Raw genomic sequence first — 23,293 nt, forward strand, 5'->3', positions numbered from 1 at the left:
ATTTCTGATGCTATTTAAGCCAAGGATTGAAAGGGAATTAACATACTTTTGATCATTAGTCATAGTTTAAGTTTTAGAAGTAGTTAGAGTTAGTTTCTAGAGAGAGAAACTCTCACTTCTCTCTAGAATTAGGATTAGGTTTTAGATCTAGATCTAGTTCTTCTTCTCTCTTTTAATTTTCCTTTTTCTTCCCTAATTGCTCTCTTGTAGTTGTAGAATGCTTCTTCTCTTGTAATTCCTTTGTATTGTTAGTTGTAGTTTATGAACTTTCTTTTGTAGATCTACATTTTCTTCTTCAATTCAATTGGTAAGTTCTTTGTTGTTTCATAATTGTTTTGATTTTCTATTGTTAATCTCTTGCTTTTGTAGTTAGATCTCTCTTTAATTCTTGCAATTCTCTACTTTTATGTTGACGCACTTTTGTTCCTTTTCCTTTTAATGCAATTTATGTTTTCATGTTCCTTTTATTGTTCATTTGAATTGTTGTTGTTTAATTCCTTGCATTTGAGTAGTGTAGATTTACTTTCCTTGCAATTTTACAATGCTTTCCTTTTATTCCTTTCAAGTGTTTGATAAAATGGTTGGAAGAATTTTAGAGTAGATTTTAGTGCTCTTGGCTTGGAAAGATAACTTAGGAACTCTTGAGTTACTAATGTCCAAGTGATTGACGATTGGGAGCCATTAACTCTAGATCTCACTAATTGAATTGGTAGAGAACTAGGACTTATGGACTTGGATTGACATAGCTCATTTGACTTTCCTTTATTAGTTAGAGGATGACTTAATGGGATTAATCCTTGCCAATTCTCATGTTGTGGTTAGTGATTAGGATAGAGATCCTTGACCACCAAACCTTGCCAAGATCTTTTTAGCTATTAGTTTACTTTCTTTGCCATTTATATTTCATGTCTCTTATCAAAACCCCAAAAATACATCATAACCAATAACAAGAACACTTTGTTGCAATTCCTAGGGAGAACGACCCGAGGTTCAATACTTCGGTTTATAAATTTAAGGGTTTGTTACCTGTGACAAACAAATTTTTGTATGAAAGGATTATTGGTTGGTTTAGAAACTATACTTGTAACGAGTATTCATTTATGAATTCTAAACCACACAAAAGTCTTCTCATCAAAATGGCGCCATTGCCAGGGAGTTGCAATAGTGTTATGTTATTGGTTATTGTATATATGTGAATATTGTGAATAGCTTAATTTTTGGCTTGCTTGTTGGTTCTTGCTAGTTTTAGGACTTTATTTCATTATTTCTTGTTAGCTTTTGTTTCTTATTTTCACTCTTCACCATGAATTCTCACTTTGGCTATGAGTTTGGTTCCAACTATGTTGTAGGTAATGAGAGCTTCAATGAGGATGTGTATCAAGGATGGGGTAATCAAAGGTGGGGAGGAGCCATATGCATATGATCAATCCTCTTGGCAACAACCTCCACCAATGCACTATGAACAAGAGCCATTCTATGATGAATATCAATCCAATGGCTATGGTGAATCTCCTTGTGACTTTTAAGAACCACCACCATATGCCTATGAGCCATATCCTCAACATAACCCTCAATCATACTCACAAGCCCCTTCTTACCAACCACCTTCATATGATCCTAATCCATATCCACCATTACAACAACCATATGAGCCATATGAGCTACCACCATTCCAACATCAACGTTTTCAAGAGTCACTCCCTCCATGCTACTACCAAGATGAACCACCTCCAATGTATGAAAATTTTCAACCACAAGATGAACTCTACTTCCCACCACAACCTCCCATGGAAGAATATTCATGTCCTTCTATCCAAGAGCCATATGACCCTACTCATGATATCCAAGAGGAACAAGAGTCAAGGGATCGTCTCAAGGAAACATTGGATCAATTTCAAGTAACCATGGAGCATGTTGTGCAACAAGTGGAAAGAGTGGAAATTATTGAACCATCACAACTCTACCAAGAAGAACCACCTTCCTACTATGAGTCCTTTCCCCAAAATGATGAACCCTTCCATCCACCCCAACCTCCAATGGATGACATCCTTGATGTTCTTGTTCAAGGACAAGAGGAGATGAAAAGGGATGTGGAACAATTCACGGCCACCTTGGATGAGGTGGTAAACCGGTTAGCATCCCAATGCTTGAACACTCAAGGAACTCCCATGGCTACATGTGGAGAAACAAATGAAGAGCATAACATGAAGGAGAGATTGGTGGAGAATGAGGGGTGTTGCTTTGTATTGGAACAATTGGAGGAAGCTATAATTGTTGAAGAAGAGGAAGAAGTGGTTGAAGACTTAGGAGATGCGGAACCTCCTTGGGAATCTAGAATTGAAGAAAACCCCTCCAAGATGATTGAATTTGATGCTAAGGAGGAATGTGCACAACCTCCAAGGCATATCCCTTATGAAGACTTGGATGGGATAGAGCAAGAATTGAGTTCCCTTGGAATTGAAGATCAAGCATCAAGTCTTAGTGGTAAAGAATCCTTTGAGCATGAAGAACCTTCTCCCGATGAGACGGAAAGTAATGTGGAGGTAAATTTCTCTCACCCTCCTATTTATGAATTGAGTAAGGGAAAAGGCTTAGATAAAATTGTTGAACAAAGGATTGAGATTAAGAGATCTTGTGAGGAGGTGGAGATCCTTAGAAAAAGGAGGATGGGAATTGAATACGCTTTGTCAAGATCCTTGGACGCTTCTTTACCTAGGTTGCCATCTACTCCTTCATTTGGGTGGGTGAAATTCATTTCTATTAGCTTTATTATCCCACTTGAATATGGTTTGCTTGAAATGGATGGCCAACTTAGGGAGCTTTGTGGGATGAAGCGTAAAAGAAAAATGTTGTGTGGTTGGCATTGCAAATCAAGGCTCATTATGGTTGATGCTTCAAACATGAGATATAAAGGTTGGAGTAGTGCTCAACTAGAGGTTTCTAGGAGGATTGTTGGCCACTTTATTGAGAATTCACCTTACTCACCACCCGGTTGGACTAATAATGATGATCAACTTCAAGACGGGTGTGAAAATAAAGTGTGGGATCCCGGATCACAAGACGAGGATCAACTTTGGGAGCCCCAAGCTTGTGAAGAACTCCATCAACACTTGGTGCAACAAATAAGAAATCTTGGGGTACAATGGAGAACCAAGCATTGGTGGGAGTTCCAAGATGAATTCAAGCACAAGCCACCTTGAGAGGAGCTCCCCATAAGTCCAACTTAAGGACAATAAACAAAAGTGCTAGGTGGGAGACACCATACTATGGTAACTTCTTTTCATTTTCTCTTTTTGTACATAGTGGTAATTAGTTTAAATTCATGTTTTTGGTTGATTTGTTGAGTATAATTGGTAGTTTAGTATGTTAAATAAGGTTTTATGGTGTTTTGGTAGCTGTTTGGAGGTTTGGAATGCTTGGATTGGTGCAAAAACATAGAAATTTTTTTGAAAAAATAGAGCACCATCCGTGCGTACGCGCACTGCGCGCATACGCGTGCATTAGGTATTTTCGCCTACCCGCACGCATGTGCCATGTACGCGTACGCATGGATTGAGAAATTTCACCTCCAAGCCAAAAACCCGAGAGTTGTGCAAACGTTGTGCGCGCATTATGCCTTTGGCACAAAACAACTCGCACGTACGCATCACTCTCGAAATAAGCAATCTGCGCGCACGCGCCATGTACGCGTACGCGTCGCATCCATTACACCATCATCCGCGCGCGGGCGCAATGCGCGCATACGCGCGGATGTCCTTCCTTCAACACATCTCTTTTCTTCTCCTCTTTCCATTTCTTCCCTTCTTCTACCCCTCATCCAACACTCCTAAACACCATTGATAACCATTTATTTTAGTTAACTAATTAGTTAGTTAGTTAGTTGATTAGTTAGTTTTAGTTAGTTTTCATTTCATTTTCTCTTTTTCATAGTAAGTGTTGGGTTGTTATTCTTGTTTACCATTAATTGCTGCTGAGTATTAAAAAAGGGATGTTATCTTAACATCATTATGTTTATAATCTTTGTTGGATTCTATTGTTGAGGTTATATTTTGCTACTTGATTTTGAGTTTTTCATGCTTACCTTTTAAGAATACCAAGTGATGGGAATTGCCTTCGAGCTTGTAAATCTTCTTGAATTGCATAATTTGGCCAACATGTAATTTCAATCCTTTTTCTTGATTAGGCAATCTCTTGATGGATGTTGTGCATTTACTTCAATGCATTGTATTCCATGATCATATGCATCCATATGCTTTTAGCTTGAATGCTCTCATGCTTCCTTAATGCTTGTTTTACCTTACAAGCTTACTTAAAGCATCTCAAGCATACTAGAATGAGTAAAGTACATGCTTCTTTAGTGACATAGCTTTTATACTAATGTGTGTTCTAAACCGTGCGCAATTTAGAATTCACACACTTATTTGTCATTAATGTCACACTAACTCACTCACTCAATTCTAGTGATTAGTACCTCATTCCAACAATGTATTCTTCCTTGCTTTTGTTTTCTCATCTTATGGTGTTATATTTTTGTTTTCATGAATGATGCACCGCAAGCAAAAATGGAAGCGGAAGAAAGAATACGCAGCAATTGATTGACCTACCAGCTGAAGGTGGCAATCCGGAGAGTCGTCATTCCCCCTTGCTCATCTTTGAGTGCACCGAGGACGGTGCAAACTTTAAGTGTGGGGAGGTCGTCCGACCGGTCGGCGATTTTGGGTGACAAGTTTCTAATCTCAACACTTTTGCATGTCATTTTTTAGGTCTTTTAGGATTTTTATTTCATTTTCTTATTTTTGCATATATATACACAATAAGCTTAGTCAAAATAATGAGATTTTCCAATAATTCTATCTATAGGGCACCAATTGATTTGAGTGAAAACTTTTCATTAAACTTGCTTGAATTATATATATTGTGGAACATGATTTTTGAGCTAAGAACACAAGCTTGTGAGATTTGAGCCTAATGGTGTGGTTACATTATATAGCCACTTATTTTTCCTTCTTGTGTGCATTCTTCTCTTTCTATGATTGTAATCTTTGATTTGTTTGATTCTTTATGTCTATTATTTTGTGTATTCATGCATTTATATGATTGAGACCATCATTTCATTTAGCTCACTTACCCAAATAGCCTTACCTTTTATCTTCCATTGTTAGCCAATTTGAGCCTACGATTAACCCACTTTGTTCTTTAATTTAGCACATTACAAGCCTTAAAGCAAAAAATAATAAATGTCCTCTATTTGGATTTTTGATTAGCTTAGGCTAGTAGTGAGTGTGAGTATCATTCAAGTGTGAGAAATTTGGAACATTGGGTGAATAAAAGGGTAGTTTTGTATTTTGTTGTAAATATTAGGAATTAGGTGCATGCTCATGTAGTAATCAAATGTTAGATCTTATGCATTGATGTTCTTGTATATAGAAAGAAAAATGAGAAAAACAAAAGAAAAGAAAAAGAAAAAAATAATATGGAAAAGAAAAAAAATAGAAAGAAAAGTAATAAAAAGGGGACAAAATGCCCCAAAGCAAAGCTCAATAAGGATCAATGCATAAGTGTTATGAAATGAAAAGAAAATGCATGAGTATGTTAAAAAGTAAAGAATGGGTAGTTAGGTTAGCTTTTGAATTGTGTAGGATGTCATAGGCTAGGTGGGAAGTCTAAACTTATCAAAGATTCAAACTTCAAGCTCACTTAACCATATATGCATCCTACCTTGACCCTAGCCCCATTACAACCAATGAAAAGACCTCATGATACTTGTATGTATGCATGAAAAAAATATTGATTGTTAGAAGAAAAACAAATCTTAGAAAGCATGATTAGGGGAGAATTGAGTGAATCAACCCTAAACATTTGAGCGAATAGAGTGCAAACACTACCGGTGATGGTTCGATTGCTCAATTACATGTTTCCCACCTATGATCATCACTCCTCATGCAAGTTTGTAAAAATATTTAATAGCTCAATTCAATTATGGTTTGGCATGATTGTTAATACCCTTAGCCCTTGTGCATATATGCTCTTTGGGAATTGATTTATTTTGACCAAGCAATTATATTCATGTAGATAGTTGCATATAGGTGGATTGCATTTAGATTAGTTTGCATTGAATAAATGTTGATACCCTTTACTTCATTCTTGGTTTAAGCATGAGGACATGCTTGGTTTAAGTGTGGGGAGGTTGATAAATCCCATTTGTAGGGTTTATCTTGTGTTTAATTTAGGAGATTTTATGACCTTTTACCCACATTTATTCAATGAAATAGCATGGTTTCATGATTGTCTCCTAATTTGTTCTTAAGTGTGAAAACATACTTTTTAGGTCTTAAAATAGCTAAATTTAATTCACCTTGATTTCATTAGATGCCTTGATATGTTTGCTAAGTGATTTCAGATTTAGGAGGCAAGGATTGGATCAAGGGAATGAAGAAAAAGCATGTAAAAATGGAGAACTCATGAAGAAATGAAGGAATCGCAAAAGCTGTCAAGCCGACCTCTTCGCACTTAATTGACCATAACTTGAGCTACAGATATCTAAATGATACGGTTTCAGTTGCGTTAGAAAGCTAACATCCGGGGCTTCAAAATAATATAAGATTTGCCATAGTTGCATCGCGGATAAGGGCGCGCACGTGCACAATACGCGTACGCACCGATGGTTGCACATGCTTCACTTAATACAACTCGTGGCCAGCGATTTTAGAAGCCTTGTGGGCCCAATCCAACTCATTTCTGATGCTATTTAAGCCAAGGATTGAAGGAGAATTAACATACTTTTAATCATTAGTCATAGTTTAAGTTTTAGAAGTAGTTAGAGTTAGTTTCTAGAGAGAGAAGCTCTCACTTCTCTCTAGAATTAGGATTAGGTTTTAGATCTAGATCTAGTTCTTCTTCTCTCCTTTAATTTTCCTTTTTCTTCCCTAATTGCTCTCTTGTAGTTGTAGAATTCTTCTTCTCTTGTAATTCCTTTATATTGTTAGTTGTATTTTATGAACTTTCTTTTGTAGATCTACATATTCTTCTTCAATGCAATTGGTAAGTTCTTTGTTGTTTCATAATTGTTTTGATTTCCTATTGTTAATCTCTTGCTTTTGTAGTTAGATCTCTCTTTAATTCTTGCAATTCTCTACTTTTATGTTGATGCACTTTTGTTCTTTCCTTTTTCTTTTAATGCAATTTATGTTTTCATGTTCCTTTTATTGTTCATTTGAATTGTTGTTGTTTAATTCCTTGCATTTGAGTAGTGTAGATTTACTTTCCTTGCAATTTTACTATGCTTTCCTTTTATGCCTTCCAAGTGTTTGATAAAATTTTTGGAAGGATTTTAGAGTAGATTTTAGTGCTCTTGGCTTAGGAAGGTAACTTAGGAACTCTTGAGTTACTAATGTACAAGTGATTGACGATTGGGAGCCATTAACTCTAGATCTCACTAATTGAATTGGTGGAGAACTAGGACTTATGGACTTGGATTGACATAGCTCATTTGACATTCCTTTATTAGTTAGAGGATGACTTAATGGGGTTAATCCTCGCCAATTCTCATGTTGTGGTTAGTGATTAGGATAGAGATCCTTGACCACCAAACCTTGCCAAGATCTTTTTAGTCATTAGTTTACTTTCTTTGCCATTTATATTTCATGTCTCTTATCAAAACCCCAAAAATACCTCATAACCAATAACAAGAACACTTTGTTGCAATTCCTAGGGAGAACGACCCGAGGTTCAATACTTCGGTTTATAAATTTAGGGGTTTGTTACTTGTGACAAACAAATTTTTGTATGAAAGGATTATTGGTTGGTTTAGAAACTATACTTGCAACGAGGATTCATTTGTGAATTCTAAACCACACAAAAGTCTTCTCATCAGAGTTCATGAATCATGATATGACTTTAGCCCTACTTGTTTATATATGTTCTTTGAAGTTGATTCACTTTTAACCAAATAGATAGAACAAATAGATAGAAGCATTTGCATTAGTTGCATCCATGTAGGTAAATTGCATTTCATAAGTCTCATTCTCCTATGTTCTTTAGTCTTTTAATTTTTAGCATGAGGACATGCTTAGTTTAAGTGTGGGGAGGTTTGATAAACCCCAATTTTAGGATTTATCTTGTGTAGAATTTGGTGGATTTTATCAATATTTTTCACACTTATTCATATAAATTGCATGTTTTTGTGTTTTCTTCCTAATTGTGCTTCATGGTTTAAAACATGCTTCCTTAACTTAAAAATGCTAAATTTTAATCCTCTTCCATTACCATTCGATGCCATGATGTGTTTGTTAAGTGGATTCAGGATCTATAGGGTAAGAATGGCTTAGAAGATGGAAAGAAAGCATGCAAAAGAGGAAGAAACATAAAGAATAGAGCTTTGGAGAAGTTGGAGCCCATGCGCACGCGTGCCTGACGCATACGCGTGGCTTGTGGAAGTTCACTTGACGTGCACGCGTGACTGACGCGCACGCGTGACGCCTAGCACATGACTCTTTAATGGAAACGTGGCTGGCGATTTCTGAAGGACTCCAGGCCCAAATCCAACTTGATTCTGCATGGAAAAGACCCAAGAATTGATGGGAGAAGGGGGAATCAATCATACACAACATACACATAATTTTAGCTAGTTTTTGTTCTTGTTTTCTAGAGAGAGAAACTCTTACTTCTCTCTAGATTTAGTTTATTTTGATCATCTGGTGTTAAATTTCTGAATTGGGTCTTGTTAATTCTAGTTTTATTTACTTAATCTTAGTTCTCTAGTTATAATTTGTTTAGATCTTGTGTTGAAATTGTGTTTTCTTGTTATTTTCCCTCTTCTTCTCATTTTATGAACTTTGTTGATTTTGAATTTCTATTAGTGCATTGATGTTTTCTATGATTGATAGTGTTATTTGAGTTATTTTCTATTGATAGTTGTTAGTGGGTACTTGTAATTTCTAGTTAAATTTGCAATTTAAATATGTCTTTAGTTAGTGCCTACCATGTGTTTGATGAAATATTTCCTTTAATTATGGAGTAGTTTTCGATACTCTTGGCCTAGGCTAAGGGAATTGGGTGACCTTGAGTCATTGGGTCTAATTGAATTGGTGATTTGAGAACCCATGTTGATCAAATTGATACCCAATGACACTAATCCACTACTAAGTCAATTAGTAGTTGGATTGGGACTTATGAGTTGAAGATGATCAAGTCTATTTGACATACTTCACTTGTAGAAGTAGACTTAATGGGATTGGTTCCTCATAATTGTCAATATATGGTTATTAGACAAGGATGGTGATCCCAATTCCTATGCCTTAGCCAAGAGTGCTTTTTATAATTCATATTTGAAATCCAAAACTCCCAATTGCTTGATTCTTGTTATAATTAGTTTAGTTGTTTACTTAGTTCTAGAATAGAAGTAGATTTATATGTTACCTTGTTATATTGCACTTACTTATACCTCGTTTTAGTTGCTTTAATTTAGTTTCTTGCACTTTAAGTTCTTGCATGCTAAGTTTTAGTAGTTTAAATTCTTGTTTATGACTCTCAACCCCGGAATTCTAACCAATATTGATGCATATGCTTGCTCATTCTCTTGAGGACGACCTGAGACCAATACTCTTGGTTACTTTTTATTGGAATTGAATTTGTGACAACCATATCAAAATTTGATTGATAGGGTTATTTGTCGGTTTAGGACTATACTATGACATGATCTTTGGAGATAAAATCTAGACCGACAATAATCTTAACATCAACATTACTGCATGATAACATGCAAAGGTTTAAGTATGGAAGAGTTGATGAAGTTCAATTTCATGTAAATTATTGTACATATTTTTAGAAATTTCGTGTAATTTTCCTCTACTTTTTGTGCTTAATTGACTAGATTTGTGATTCTTGATTCTAATTGTGATTGATGACAAATTAGTATAATTTTTTGCCACAAATTGAATATATTTGAATCTTTAATTATCTACTTGATATGTTGATATGTTTATTAGTGTTTCAAGTTAATTTAGATTCAAGTGAAGCATGGAACATGGATAAAAGAGGAAAGAATCACACAAAAAGAAGGTCAAGATAACTGGCCTCGCCCAAGTGAAATCTCGCCCAAGGAAGGAAGTGTCGCCTAGGCAAAACCTTGTCCAAGCGAGATTTGTCTCCCAGGCGACACTGCTGTCATGTGCCTGGGTTAACGAGTACGCAAGTTCGCGATTTGGTCCCAAAAAGATCCCCAAGCATAAGATTTCTGAAATATTTCAAGTGAGAATACAAGAGAGGATGGCAAGGAGTCTTTAGTTTTAGTTTTAGGATGTTTTAGTGAATTCTAGAGAGAGAAGTTCCAACTTCTCTCTATAATTATTAGGATTTTTACTTTAATTATCTCTAGTTTTAGTTTTTAATCTTGTTTTAGTTTAATTTTATTTATATTTTCTTGTTTTTCTATCTTAGTTAACACTTTCTTGTTAGTTTCTTGTTTATATCATTTTAGTTTATGAACTCTTGTCGAATTTTCAATTTTTTTAATGAATTTGATGTTTTATGTTTTATTATCGCTTATTGGATATGTTGTTATTGCTTTCTTGAATTGGGTAGTTGTAGATTTTATTAATTCTTGCAATTTATGAAATTTTATATTTATCCATTCTAAGTGTTTGATAAAATGCTTGACTTAGTTATAGATTAGATTTTGCATTCTTGACTTAGGTTGAGAAATTGGACTGACCTTGAGTCTCTAATGTCTAAGTTGGTTGATAATTTAGAGATATTAATTAATGTTATTTCTACTAATGCTAAACTTTTACTAATTCAATTAGTAAGTTAGTTAGGACTTATGGATCAGGGTTAATTAAGCCTAAGTGACTTTCTTCAATTTGTAGAGGTTGACAAATTGAGTTTGCTCTTTGTAATTATTATGTTGTAATTAGTGATAAAGATACTAATCCTTAATCCTCAACCTAGTCAATTATTTCTTGAATTTCCTTCTATTTTCTAATTAATTGCGTTATTTACTCTTATAGGGTGTTTGGTACCCCTTGGAATTCAATTTTCCACAGAAATTGAATTCAATTCCACTGAAACAAAAATAATTAAATTTGTTTAGATAAAATTCAATTCAATTCTATTATTTTCTCTTAAAATCAATTCCATCTCAAATAAGTCTTATTTGAAATTCCATTCCATTGGAATTTCATTTAAAACTTAAAATGCCCATAATGTTCTTATAATCTAATTACTTTTTAATTTTTTTTACTTACTTTTTCTCAATGTCTTCCACCTTTCAACACACACTTTCTCTTTTTTGTTTCTTTTTCTTTCAACTCACTTAATATAATATATATCTATTTTTTTACAAGATCTATTATGCAGATCTAAAAAATATCCACACATATAGATTTTCTGTGTTTAACTTAAATCAACGACACCAAGAGTTTGCTAATAAATTAATTTTAATAGTTCATGTTTGTTTTTTGTTGTTGATTTATCGTTAGAATCGATCATGAAGAATCATTTATTTTTTTAATTAATAATAATATTTTTTAAAATTTAATATTTTTAGATTAATCTAATTTTTATTTTTCTTTAAAAAGAGATGAACAAATTTTAGCTGAAGAAAATGTTAGTTAAAAAATATAATTTTTTTAATCATTTCATAAGTTAATAAATAAATATATTTATTATTTAAATATGATATTATATTAATAAATGATAAAATTGTTTATTATAAAATTTTAATTCATTTGATAAACATTTTAAATACTAGAATTCAATTCAATTCTATGGTTTTATTAACTCATTTTAAACACTAAAATTCAATTAAATTATTATAAAATTCAATTCAGTTCTATACTATTAAAAATTTTTAAATAGGCTGTTAGTCTTACGGCTTTGCCATTTAATCTTTATTTACTCCTTTAATTTCTTGTTATTTAAATTTTCGTCAATTGAGAACAATTTCCAATTCTCGCAGCCAATGATCATGCACTCGATTGTGATTTTAATGGAGAACGATCCGGTATTAAACTTTTGGTTATTGATTTAAAACTTTGTAACAATTTTTAATAAATCTTGATAGCGTTGAATTTTAGTTTAAAAGTATATCTACAATAAAATTGAGCTTTTAAATTTATGAATTTTTAATTCGACCTTTAGCACTCGTAAAGAGCAAATAGAAGTATGTGATAGAAGTAAAAAGAGACAGAACAAGAGGATTTTTTAATATGTTTTCGAGTAAATGTTATCATTTTTCTTTTCTTTCTATTTTTCAAGCATAATCCCATCTTGCATTAGAAGTGTTTTTTCGGTCAGGTGAATTAGACAACTCCTAATCTTAGGCATTACTTATGCATCACATACCTACACAACACACTCATACACACTACATGGGTTCATTTTTAGGTTCATTTGTTCTCCTATGGGACTTGAACCCGGGTGTGGTTGTTAAGGAGGCATATGATATGCCACTCAACTAAGCCTCCAACCACCATCTTGCATTAGATTAAGAAGTAAATACCAAATCGGTATCCGAAAGATTCTAGCGCTGACAAAATGGTACCTGACTTTTGTTATGGACAAAATAGTCTCTAAAAGATTTTAAAATTTGACAAGCATGTTCTCGAGCTCGCCGGAACAAATCTCTGGCAAGCACGATGCTGACATGGCCACTGTATTTTGGTGACCTAGCAAACCATCCCGAAAGTCTCCCTCCCTAACACACACTCCCCCTTTCCTCTCGCTCCCCATCGCAGCTCCCCCAACACATACGACCCTTTCCTCTCCCTCTCTATCGCAACACCCTCCCCAACACACACTACCCCCTCCCTCCCTCAACACCACCACAAAACTTTGTAATTCTTAGGTTCGATTCGATTTTCTTCCAAAACTAAACATAATGTCAATTATTCAACTAAATAGTTCTATTGTCTATTCACAAGAGTTTCTTTGTTTAGAAAATGTTTCTATAAGTGTTCAATAGGGTATTTTTGTCTATTTTTTCTTATCATGTTTGCATGCGTTTTAGAAAAAAATGTTTTAAATAATTTTTTACGACTATGTTAGGTGTTTAAAAAAAATCAACCATTCGTATAAACTACACATTAAAAATGAGTTAAACATCGTATGTAGTTACACATAAATACAAGGTGATTAATTTTTGTTTGCATTATAACAAATTTTAATTTTTCAAAAATATATTTTGAAACAGTAAAAATAATTTGATAATTGGATATCTATATAAAATACCCTTTTGTTTATTAATTGTGTTTGGTTATAATCATATAAAAATATTTTAAAAAAATTGTAATTTTAAAATATGTTTATTTTATTTTTCTAATAATTTTATTTTTGTTTTAAATATCATTTTTTTTTTAAAGAAACAAAATTAGCTGGTCCAATTTTAATTTTAATTTTTTATTTTTCACAAATAAAAATCGAAAAGTCTAGTTTCAATTTTAAAGTTTTTTTTTTAATTTAAAAAAATTAAAGAGTCTGATTTCAATTTTAAAATCTTTTAAATTTAAAAAAAAATTAAAGAACTTGATTTCAATTTAAAAATATTTAAAATTTGTTAATTTTTAAAAAGCCAAAATTAAAGGATCTGATTTCTGAATTTTTCTTTTAATTTGTGTGTGCGATTTCTGCGCATCACCACTATAAATTTAAAGAAATTGTAGGCATCGTTTTTTTGGCTCCGTGTTATTGTCATACACAAATTGATGAATACATTTCTAATTTCTATCATATATACATGATTGCAGTATATTAAAAATAAAAAAATATTATTTATATACTAAAATTAGTAACAATATATTTATATATAAATAGATATTTAGTTTAATTTATTTTTAGTGAGTATTTTATATTTTAATGTGTGTCTTATACTAGTATATAATTATTATGATCAATTAAAAATAATTTTCGTTTAAAATAATTTACTACAAGTTAATTTTTTTTATAGAATATTTTTATTAAAACATATCTTTTCTTATATTAAGGATAAACTATTAAAATTGTCCTAATTTTTAAACATACTGACAAAAATATTGTACCAGTTTATTAATGACAAAATTATCTTTTAAAATAATTTAACATGCGATAAAAATATCTATTATTAAATATATATTTTTAAAAATATTTTAGATATTAAATTTTGGTGTAATTTTTTATAAATATGATTAAAAATTGAGACATGTTATCCTAAAAATTTAGTAATTTTATTCTAAGTAAATTTTTTTTGCGATTTATTTTTGTTAATAACTAAAAAAAATAATAAATTCTAGAAATCGTTTGTTATCTAATTTTTTTATGTATTTTTTAAATAGTTATTAAAATATTTTTATAAAATTTTAGATAAATATATAAGTAGTATGTCAAATATAATTTTTTTTAAATTAAGATTTTTTTAATTATTTTTATTAAATTTTATATTTTAGAAATATTTTTATTATTATTATAAAAAAATAGAGGTTATTTTTGTTGGCACATTTAACAATGTAGAATGATTTCAGTGGTTTGGTTTATGCTATAATTTTATAACATTTAAATACGAGTGTGCCTTCTCTCTTTAGAAAAAAAAGTTATAAAACACATGGTTCTAAGAAGTAAATTGAGCGATTAAATATTTAAAATGGTCCTTTAGATTCAACGTATTTACTATTTTAGTCTCTTAAATTCAAAAATATTTATACTAGTCTCCGAGATTTAATTCTGAGCACCATAGTAGTCTTTGAACCCTTTCTAATATTGAATTAGCGAACTAATTTTTAAATTAGCTCAAATTTGTCATGGTAGATACATGGCTAAACAACGTCATTTCGTTTTGATACTTACACAAGACAAAAATAAAAAGAGAAAGAAGAATTTATATGATGTGCAAATCATTATATATCTCTTTCTTCTTCAAAATAATCTCGATTTTATTCTATTTAAGAGTTAAAATGAAAAGATATTGTTTAATCATGTGTCTAATAAGAGAGTTAACTCAATATTAAAAATGATTTTTTTTTTTTGGTGACTATATTAAAAATGATTTAGAAATTAATATAGTACTTGGAATTAAATTTCAGAGACTAATATAATAAATTTTAAATTTAAGAGATTAAAATGGTAAAAATCGTAGGCACACTATAAAAATTTAGTCCGAATCGAATTTGCTGATTTAATTGGATTAATTGAAAAGTGGTCTTTTAGGCTATTGGACGGAAGCAAAAATATTATGCGACAAAAAATCGGTGGAAGAATTGATCGAATCGGCATTAACCGGTGAACCGCTTGAAGCCTTGAACCAGTGTTTTTTTTCTAAAGATTTCTGGTTTTCATTTAAAAAAAAAAAAGCAGCCCCCCTCCCACTTCTCTTTCCCCCGGCCCCGCTCCTCCTTCCCCCCCTCTCTCCCTCTCTCTCAACCGAAACCCTATCCTAAACCAAACCCTATCAGAGTTCAGAGGCTCAGTTGCAGCCACCTTCAAACTTCAGAGCCCCTTCTCTCTCTCTCTCTCTCTCTGTCCGAACTCACTTCCCTTCCTCCCAGCCCCCACCATCGCCGAAGGCAGCAACCCCCACCCTATTCACTGCGCGTCTCAACTCTCAACTCAGTCTCTCTTCATTGTGTGTCTGTCGTGTGCCGTCGTTGCTGCTCCGCTCCTCCCCGTGGGTCGTCGCTGCTTCTCGGCTCCTCGCGGTGGGTCGTTTCTGCTTCTCTGCCTCCTCGCCAGTCTTGCTGTTTCTTCTCTGCTTCGCGTCGTGCCTCGCCGTTACTGCTGGGTGGTCTCTGCTCCTCTGATTTTAGGTAACTCTGTCTCACACTCTCACTGCGAGCTCACTGTCACCGCGAGCACTCTGTCATAGCCGTTCATCTCTCGCCATCTCTCCGGTAAGCCAATTCTTCTTCAGTTTCATCTTTTTTTTTTCATTAATTTTAAGATTCTGAGCTGAGGTTGTGTTCTGAGTTTGGAATTGGATTATTTATTTAATTTGTTGAATGCTGATATGGTTTTGAATTCAATTTAATTTGGATTCTGAGTTTGGAATTGGATTCAATTTAGTTTTTGTTGATGATGTGTTTTCAGTTTAGTTTGGATTCAGAAATCAGAACCATGTTGCTGATCAATTGATTAGAATCCCAAGAACTAAATATGATTATATACTTTGGCTCTCTTATATTCATCAGGCTTAGGAACTTGTAATTGAATTGAATTTTTTTTTTGTTACGATTATATGGTTCTTGGTTTGAGGATCTCTACTGTTCAGTCCTTTATGTGATATGTTAAATCCATAGAAATCTTTTCGAAAATACTTCTAAGGTTAGCACGGTAACTAACTGAAGTTTGAAATGAAAATGATACTCTTATTAGAAGTTATTGATTACTTGATTATTAGAAGTTATTGTTGATCTTTTTTTATTCTGATTTTTTTTTGTTGCAGATGTGATGAATATTATTGCTGATTATTTTATTTGAACTTAAAAATTAATTAGAAATTTTTTATTCTGTAACTGTAAACTTTTAATGATAAATTATGGATAAATTATTATGTGAAATTATGAAACTTTGTAATTAGTTTAGAAATTATTGAATTTGAATATCTGAAATTATATATTAAATTCTTAATAATTTTATTTTATATTTAATTAAATTGGTTCAACTATGGTTTGATCTTGGTTGGACCATTAAACCATTGAATCAGTCACTTGATCGGTTTAATGACCGGTTCAGTTCTTGCAACCTTGGTAAAAACCCGTTTTCTTTTTCCCCCTTTCCATTATGCATCTCACTCTTGTTTGGACCCTTTTCACTCACTCCGAAGTCCAAACCCAATTCTCCACCCGCCACCACTCTCCGCCCACCGGTGACCACGGCGCACACCACCCTTGACGGCCGTGACAGACCTGCCACACTCTCCTCAATCTATGTATTCCTCTTTCAACTGCTATTTCAAAATTCCTTGTCCTTTTAATTTATTTGTTAACTTCTCATTTTCTAGTAGTTCGTTTGAAAGAACACTCTTGTTTTTATCTTTTCCTTTTTGGTCAGATTGGAAATTGCTTTTTTTTTTTCTCGGATTGGTATTTTGTTTCTATGAACATGTTATCTTCTAGAGATTTTTTCAAATTGCATGGCTTTGCATTGATGATTGATTTATTTATTTTGGATTCTCTTGTTTATTTTCATTAATCTGAACGAATGATTGCATTTCTGTGGAATATCATTATGTCTAATTATTTAATAGATTCTGTGATTCAATTCAATTCAAAATAATGAGCTTTTGGGACTCTCTGTTCATAAATTCTTCATTTTTGGTATTTATTTTCTCTGCATTCGTTAAAAGCGTTCAACTTGTTTGCTGGCTTCAGTTATACTCAACCATGGCTCTTCGAAGTGGATGATAATGCCCTTTTGTTTCTGCAGATTCGATGGTACTTGATCCTTTTAGAATATGAGAGTAATGAGCTTTTCTGGAGGCACAACAGTACCGGCTTCTTTGTTTGCTCCTACAGAAATGCCTATTCTAGCTTTAGGTTATTCTAAGTTGAGTGCTACTGCATTGGCACTTCGGTTGCCATGTAACTGCATGAGAAGGATGCGTTTGGCTACAAAGCTTAAGTATTCTGTTGCTGATAGGACATCATCGGCCTCCAGTCATGTGGATTCACCAGCAGAGTCGCGTCCGGTGAGTAGGAGGCGGGGAGGTGGCTCGTCGTTATATATTCGTCCTAGTTTGTCAGTAATGAAGAAGGATAGGGAGGAGATGCGTGAAAAGGTTTATGAGTTTTTGCGGGGAATTGGCATTGTTCCTGATGAGCTAGATGGTCTTGAACTTCCTGTGACAGTTGATGTTATGAGGGAACGCATAGATTTTCTTCACAGTTTAGGACTTACAATTGAAGATATTAACAATTATCCACTTGTTCTTGGCTGCAGCGTCAAGAAGAATATGATTCCGGTGCTAGATTACCTTGGTAAATTGGGAGTCAGGAAATCCACATTCACTCAGTTTTTGAGGAGATACCCACAAGTGCTTCATGCGAGTGTGGTTGTGGATCTTGTGCCGGTGATCAAGTATCTTGAGGGGATGGATATAAAGCCAAATGATATTCCTCGGGTTCTTGAGAGGTACCCTGAAGTGCTAGGATTCAAACTTGAGGGAACCATGAGTACATCAGTTGCTTATTTGGTTGGGATTGGTGTATCCAGAAGAGAAGTTGGAGGGGTCTTAACTAGATATCCAGAGATTTTGGGGATGCGAGTTGGTAGAATCATCAAACCTTTTGTGGAATTTCTGGAAAGCTTGGGGATTCCAAGGTTAGCTGTTGCTAGGTTGATAGAGAAAAAGCCTTATATTCTTGGATTTGGGTTAGACGAGAAGGTGAAGCCCAATGTGAAGTCCCTTGAAGAGTTTAATGTCAGGCGAACATTACTTCCCTCTATAATTGCTCAATATCCTGACATAATTGGGATCGACCTAGAGCCAAAGCTTGTGAATCAGAGGAGTTTACTCAACACTGTACTTGACGTGGATCCTAATGATTTCGGAAGAATTGTTGAGAAGATGCCGCAGGTAGTTAGCCTTACCAAAGGACCTATGCTGAAACATGTTGATTTTCTTAAGGATTGTGGATTTTCTTTAGAGCAAATGAGGAAGATGATTGTTGGATGCCCTCAACTGCTTGCTTTAAACATCGACATTATGAAACTTAGCTTTGATTACTTCCAAATAGATATGAAAAGGCCTTTGGAAGACTTGGTTATTTTCCCAGCATTCTTCACGTATGGTCTGGAGTCAACTGTAAAACCAAGGCATAAGGTGATTGCTAAGAAAGGATTAAAGTGTTCTCTTTCATGGATGCTTAATTGTTCTGATGAGAAGTTTGAGCAACGAATGGAATATGACACTATTGATATGGAGGAGATGGAAACTGAACCATCATTTGATATGAATTCACTGATGCAACCAAGGAATGATGAATCGGGTTCTGACTATGAAGATTATGATGATAGTGATGATGATTAAATGATGGCGCGACTTCAACAGCTAGTCTACCTGGGCAATAATAATTGCTCAACTATCGTTTTTGTATCATTGAAAAGGTAAATTGTTACAGGAGCCCATTTTCGGATTTTCCAATTGTTTGTATTGTATATCTTATGCTTGTTTATTTGATAAGATAAAGGAGTAAATTTATAAGTTGAAGATAAAGCAGAGTGATGCTCAATATCATCTATAGTATTCCTAATGCTGAAGTTCTTGGGAAATGTGAATGAGAAGTTGACTCAATAACTAAGCATGAAAACTAAGAGTGACTATAATCCTTTTATTTTAAAGGAGAACCGCCTTTGTTATTTATTTTTATTCTCTTTGGATTCTCGTCACATGTTTAAATTAAACAAGAGGCAATTCTTGTAAAGTAAGGCCATTTCCCTGTCTTTGACATGTTAAGAGCATATTGGATTTCACTGTAATATGTATATCACTTTACCTTCTTGTGATATTGTCTTCTCTATATTCAAGTTCATGCATGTCAGCCTCAGTGATACATATATCATTTTCCCTTTGTGTTCTATTTGTTCAACTCCATGCTTGTCAACATGGGATTAAGGATTGTGAAGTGTGGCATCTACCGTGTCGTTTTGTTTATGACCATGCACAAGTACGTTTTTCTTGACTTTTAGCAAGCATATTATTCAACATCCGTGATGTTTGTTTGCATTACGAAGCATTCTTCAAAATTTGATGCATACAATTGAAATTTTCATTGTATCTTGTCCTTTATTGTGTATCATGATGTTCAAGCAATTGTTTGATTTTCTTTGCTCATGGAGTTTTTAGTTTAGTTTTTCTTGAATACTAATATGTATCGTTCTATGTTTCCAGCTATTCTCATATAACAAGGACAAAAGTGACATGTTTGGCACCCGGCAACCAACTTAGGTATGTGTTAAAATTGTGAAGGGTACCTATGATTTAAGAATAGGAAAAATACAGAGTTTTCTCTCCATGAGTTTCTGGCTTGTTCATGGTGTTATTTTAATGAGTAAACACCCAAATTAGTCCCCAACCAATTTCAGATTGGACATTTTTGGTTCTCAACAAATTTTTATTCTCTAGAAGTCCTCGAGCATTATTCCGTCAAACAGATTGGTCCCTCCGTTGTTTTCAATTAAATTTTTAATATGCATGTTGGGCAAATAAATGCCTAACAGATTTATTATAAACAATTAAGTCTCAAAAAATATTATTATAAGACAAATTAGTTTCCTTCAAAACAACAGAAGGACCAATCTATCTTGGGGTCATTCTTAAAGATTTCTAGAGAATAAAATTTGTTAAGAGCAAAGTATTCAATCTAGATCTCTGAGGATTAATCCGTGTATTTAGTCTGTTTTAATTTGATAGGAAAAGACCCTTGTTAGAGGTTAGTGACCATCTTAGTTCTCCGTATTATCATTTTTCTTTTGTTATATGTGTGAAGAAGTATATCTTGTATCTCTTTCTTCCTTGCTATTATTAAGTGATCCTTGAAACGCTCTCTTGATGTGGTTGAAGAAAAGCAATGCCGATGCAAATTCAGTTGTTTTTATTTTTTTAATTGGAGTTTGTATAATAAAAGTAATAATAATATTCTTTCTACTACTACTATTATGAGCATCATATTATCTCATCTCACGTGCAGACCAAAAAGGCAAATTCAGGAATAGAAAAATGAAACTAGGAAAGATACTTGTCATATAAAGATGATGTAGTTATAGTTTAATTTAAAGCTATATTGCAATACTAAACTATTGGTAGCTAGTCTGAATGTCAAAAACACCAATTCCAACTTTAACTTACCAAGATAACATTCTTTATTCACTTTAGCCATCAGCAGCTTCATATTCCAATCGATAAGAGAAATACTGTGCGTCCTTATTCTGCTATCTTATTGAATTAACAGTAAAAACCCATGTGTTGGTCCCACATCTCGTCAAACGGTAGAGGGGTGTATGTTAGCTCGTTATGCAAGATAAGGATCGTTTGGTAATGTTAGACGTGGAGGTAATTTTTTCTTGTTGAATATGAATGTTAAGCTATATGATAGGACTTAATGGTATTGGCTGATCTATGTGATCGATTTCATATGGTGAGATAAGATTTTGTTGTTGTTACTGTTATGAAATATGAGTGTTATGCTTGAAAAACAAAAAATCATGAAAAGTATAAGATGAGTAAGTTATTTTTATAAATAAGCTTAATCAAATCTTTTTTTTTTTCTTTTTATGCGTCTTTTCTTTTTTCTTCAACTGGTTTTTATTGTTTTAATAAATTATTAGACTAATTTAATTGAATTTGGTTTTCAAAATGACTTAATCATCACCAAAAAATCTCTAGTGCTTTCTCCAATGTGCAGATCCTTTAGTCTTTGGTGTTCGGAAAGGAATTCAAGTGAGAAAGTATGAGAATTAAACTATTCAAGGGAAGATATAGTTTTGTATTTCTTTCCACTTTAAAGGCAAGTTTATGAAAAGTCCAAAATTAAAATAACTATAAATAATTGCATACATTGTGAAGTCGTTCCATAACCTGCCTAGAAAAATGGTGGGAGTGAGACTATTGGGAACTTAATCATTTAACTAAAAAGAAAAGGTAAAATAGCCTAAAGGAGAATGAGAATCTAGCTTTATAATTCGCTTTAATAAAGGTAGCTAAAGAATGGATTTTACGATTGTTACAAGGCATAAGCATGATAACACAATTCATGACCGAAAGATGATGATCATGCCTCTTTTACTTTCCTTGAAGCTAGCAATTTAGAGAAGGGTGGTGTTTTAAGGAAAGTGACTTGTGGGAGATTCTATCTCAAAATTGTTATCATAGTTGACATGTTAGAAAAATTACATGTTGAAACGTGTTTTACTTTATTGTTATTATTTTGTTACTTAGATACAAAATGTAGTCTTATAAAAGTGAAAAATTTAAGACCTATAGAACGCTCTAGCCTAAGACGAGATTCTGAAAATCTGAGTAAGTGCTAATTTAGCCGCTAGTTCATTGCCATTTACCCTCGTGGTAAAATTAGGTTGACTGCAAGATTACAAGCACATATTAAAATTACTTGATTGTTATTATGCTCTGGTGATGAAGGTAATTCCCTTCTTCACATGATGAAAGTGACGTGTGGGCGATGAATGACGCGTGTGATGGCGATGCGATGGGGGACAAATCGGTTCTGTTCTGTGCGATGACAATTCCATCAGAGTTTTCTCTCTCTAATTGAAATCGGTAGTTAAGTTTTTTTTTTTTGTCATACATATTCACACACACTAAAGATTCCATCACTATCCAGTCATAGCTGGGATTCAAACCTAGGATATGGCTTTCATGAGGCCAACATATTAAGTTTAATCTTTTAGTAATGAGGATAATTTCTTTATTGGGTTGTTTTTGGTATTGTTGCCTATTTTTGCTAGGGGGTTACCGTTTTTGTTTCTAATGTTAAGTGTGTTTCTCATTTTTTATTTTAGTTGATTTATATTGAGGTTTTCGGTACGAGGACAAGACTTTTGAAGCGGCATTTTGAGCTTTTCCATGGACGAGAAGACTGAAGTGGCGTTCAAGTCCAAACAAAATCGTTCTTCTAATCCAATTAAAATTCAAAATCAACTAAACCTGCAGCCAAAGCTTGGGTTAGATGGCAATTTTATTTGCTTCACATAGAGCTACACTGGATTCAAATCCTCTTGGAGGAATATAGAACTATGCTAATAGTATGTATTCATGTAGTATGTGTGAGTGTGTAGTATATGGGGCCAATGCCTAAGATTTGGGATTATCCAATCCACTTGACCAAAAAAAAAAATCAACTAAACCAGCATGAAAAAAATTGAGTTGATTTTATTAAGGGACACGAAACTTCGTCACCTTATTAAACTGCCATAACACGTTTTGCGCGAGTTAAAAATTGCTACAAAACCAAAAAAAATTGCAATTTAGCATTTTTTTGGAATGAAGCTGGGAAGGAGTCTTTTATACCTTGTTGAAAAACTAGGTAAAGCAATGAAGAGAGTAGTAGTTCACCAAATCTTTTGGCAAACTGAGTGAACGATTCGCCAAGACATTGGGCGAATTACGTACAAGACAGGAAAAAAAAATAGATCTCGATAAATAATATCTTTTTTTTATTTTTAAAAATAAATAATTTTTTAATATTTTTAATATATATAATTTTTTAAAAATAAAGCCGAATAGCGATAAAAAGACCAACCCAATTATATATATAATTAACAACAGGTTTTTGCCACTTCATAGCGTAAATACACCACATTAGTCCGATAGGTT

At 33.2% G+C, this 23,293-nt stretch overlaps 1 protein-coding gene across 4 annotated transcripts; it reads left to right on the forward strand.

Annotated features, from left to right (window-relative positions):
- Positions 1-15,144: 15,144 nt before the first annotated feature.
- Positions 15,145-22,878, forward strand: LOC112764032 (transcription termination factor MTERF4, chloroplastic). 4 transcript variants are annotated; one of them, XM_072222678.1, is made up of 6 exons: positions 15,269-15,854; positions 17,389-19,068; positions 19,853-19,909; positions 20,913-21,013; positions 22,100-22,237; positions 22,480-22,878. In XM_072222678.1, the coding sequence occupies exon 2, from the start codon at positions 17,417-17,419 to the stop codon at positions 18,989-18,991; it is 1,575 nt and encodes a 524-aa protein (XP_072078779.1). In that variant the 5' UTR covers positions 15,269-15,854; positions 17,389-17,416; the 3' UTR covers positions 18,992-19,068; positions 19,853-19,909; positions 20,913-21,013; positions 22,100-22,237; positions 22,480-22,878. The 4 variants fall into 4 exon arrangements, with proteins under 4 accessions (XP_025665334.1, XP_072078779.1, XP_072078778.1 ...); XM_072222677.1 differs by lacking the exon at positions 22,100-22,237; XM_072222676.1 differs by lacking the exons at positions 22,100-22,237; positions 22,480-22,878 and having other exon boundaries at positions 20,913-21,215.
- The last annotated feature ends 415 nt before the right edge of the window (positions 22,879-23,293 follow it).

Source organism: Arachis hypogaea, chromosome 17 (assembly GCF_003086295.3).
Source record: "Arachis hypogaea cultivar Tifrunner chromosome 17, arahy.Tifrunner.gnm2.J5K5, whole genome shotgun sequence".
Taxonomy (NCBI): domain Eukaryota; kingdom Viridiplantae; phylum Streptophyta; class Magnoliopsida; order Fabales; family Fabaceae; genus Arachis; species Arachis hypogaea.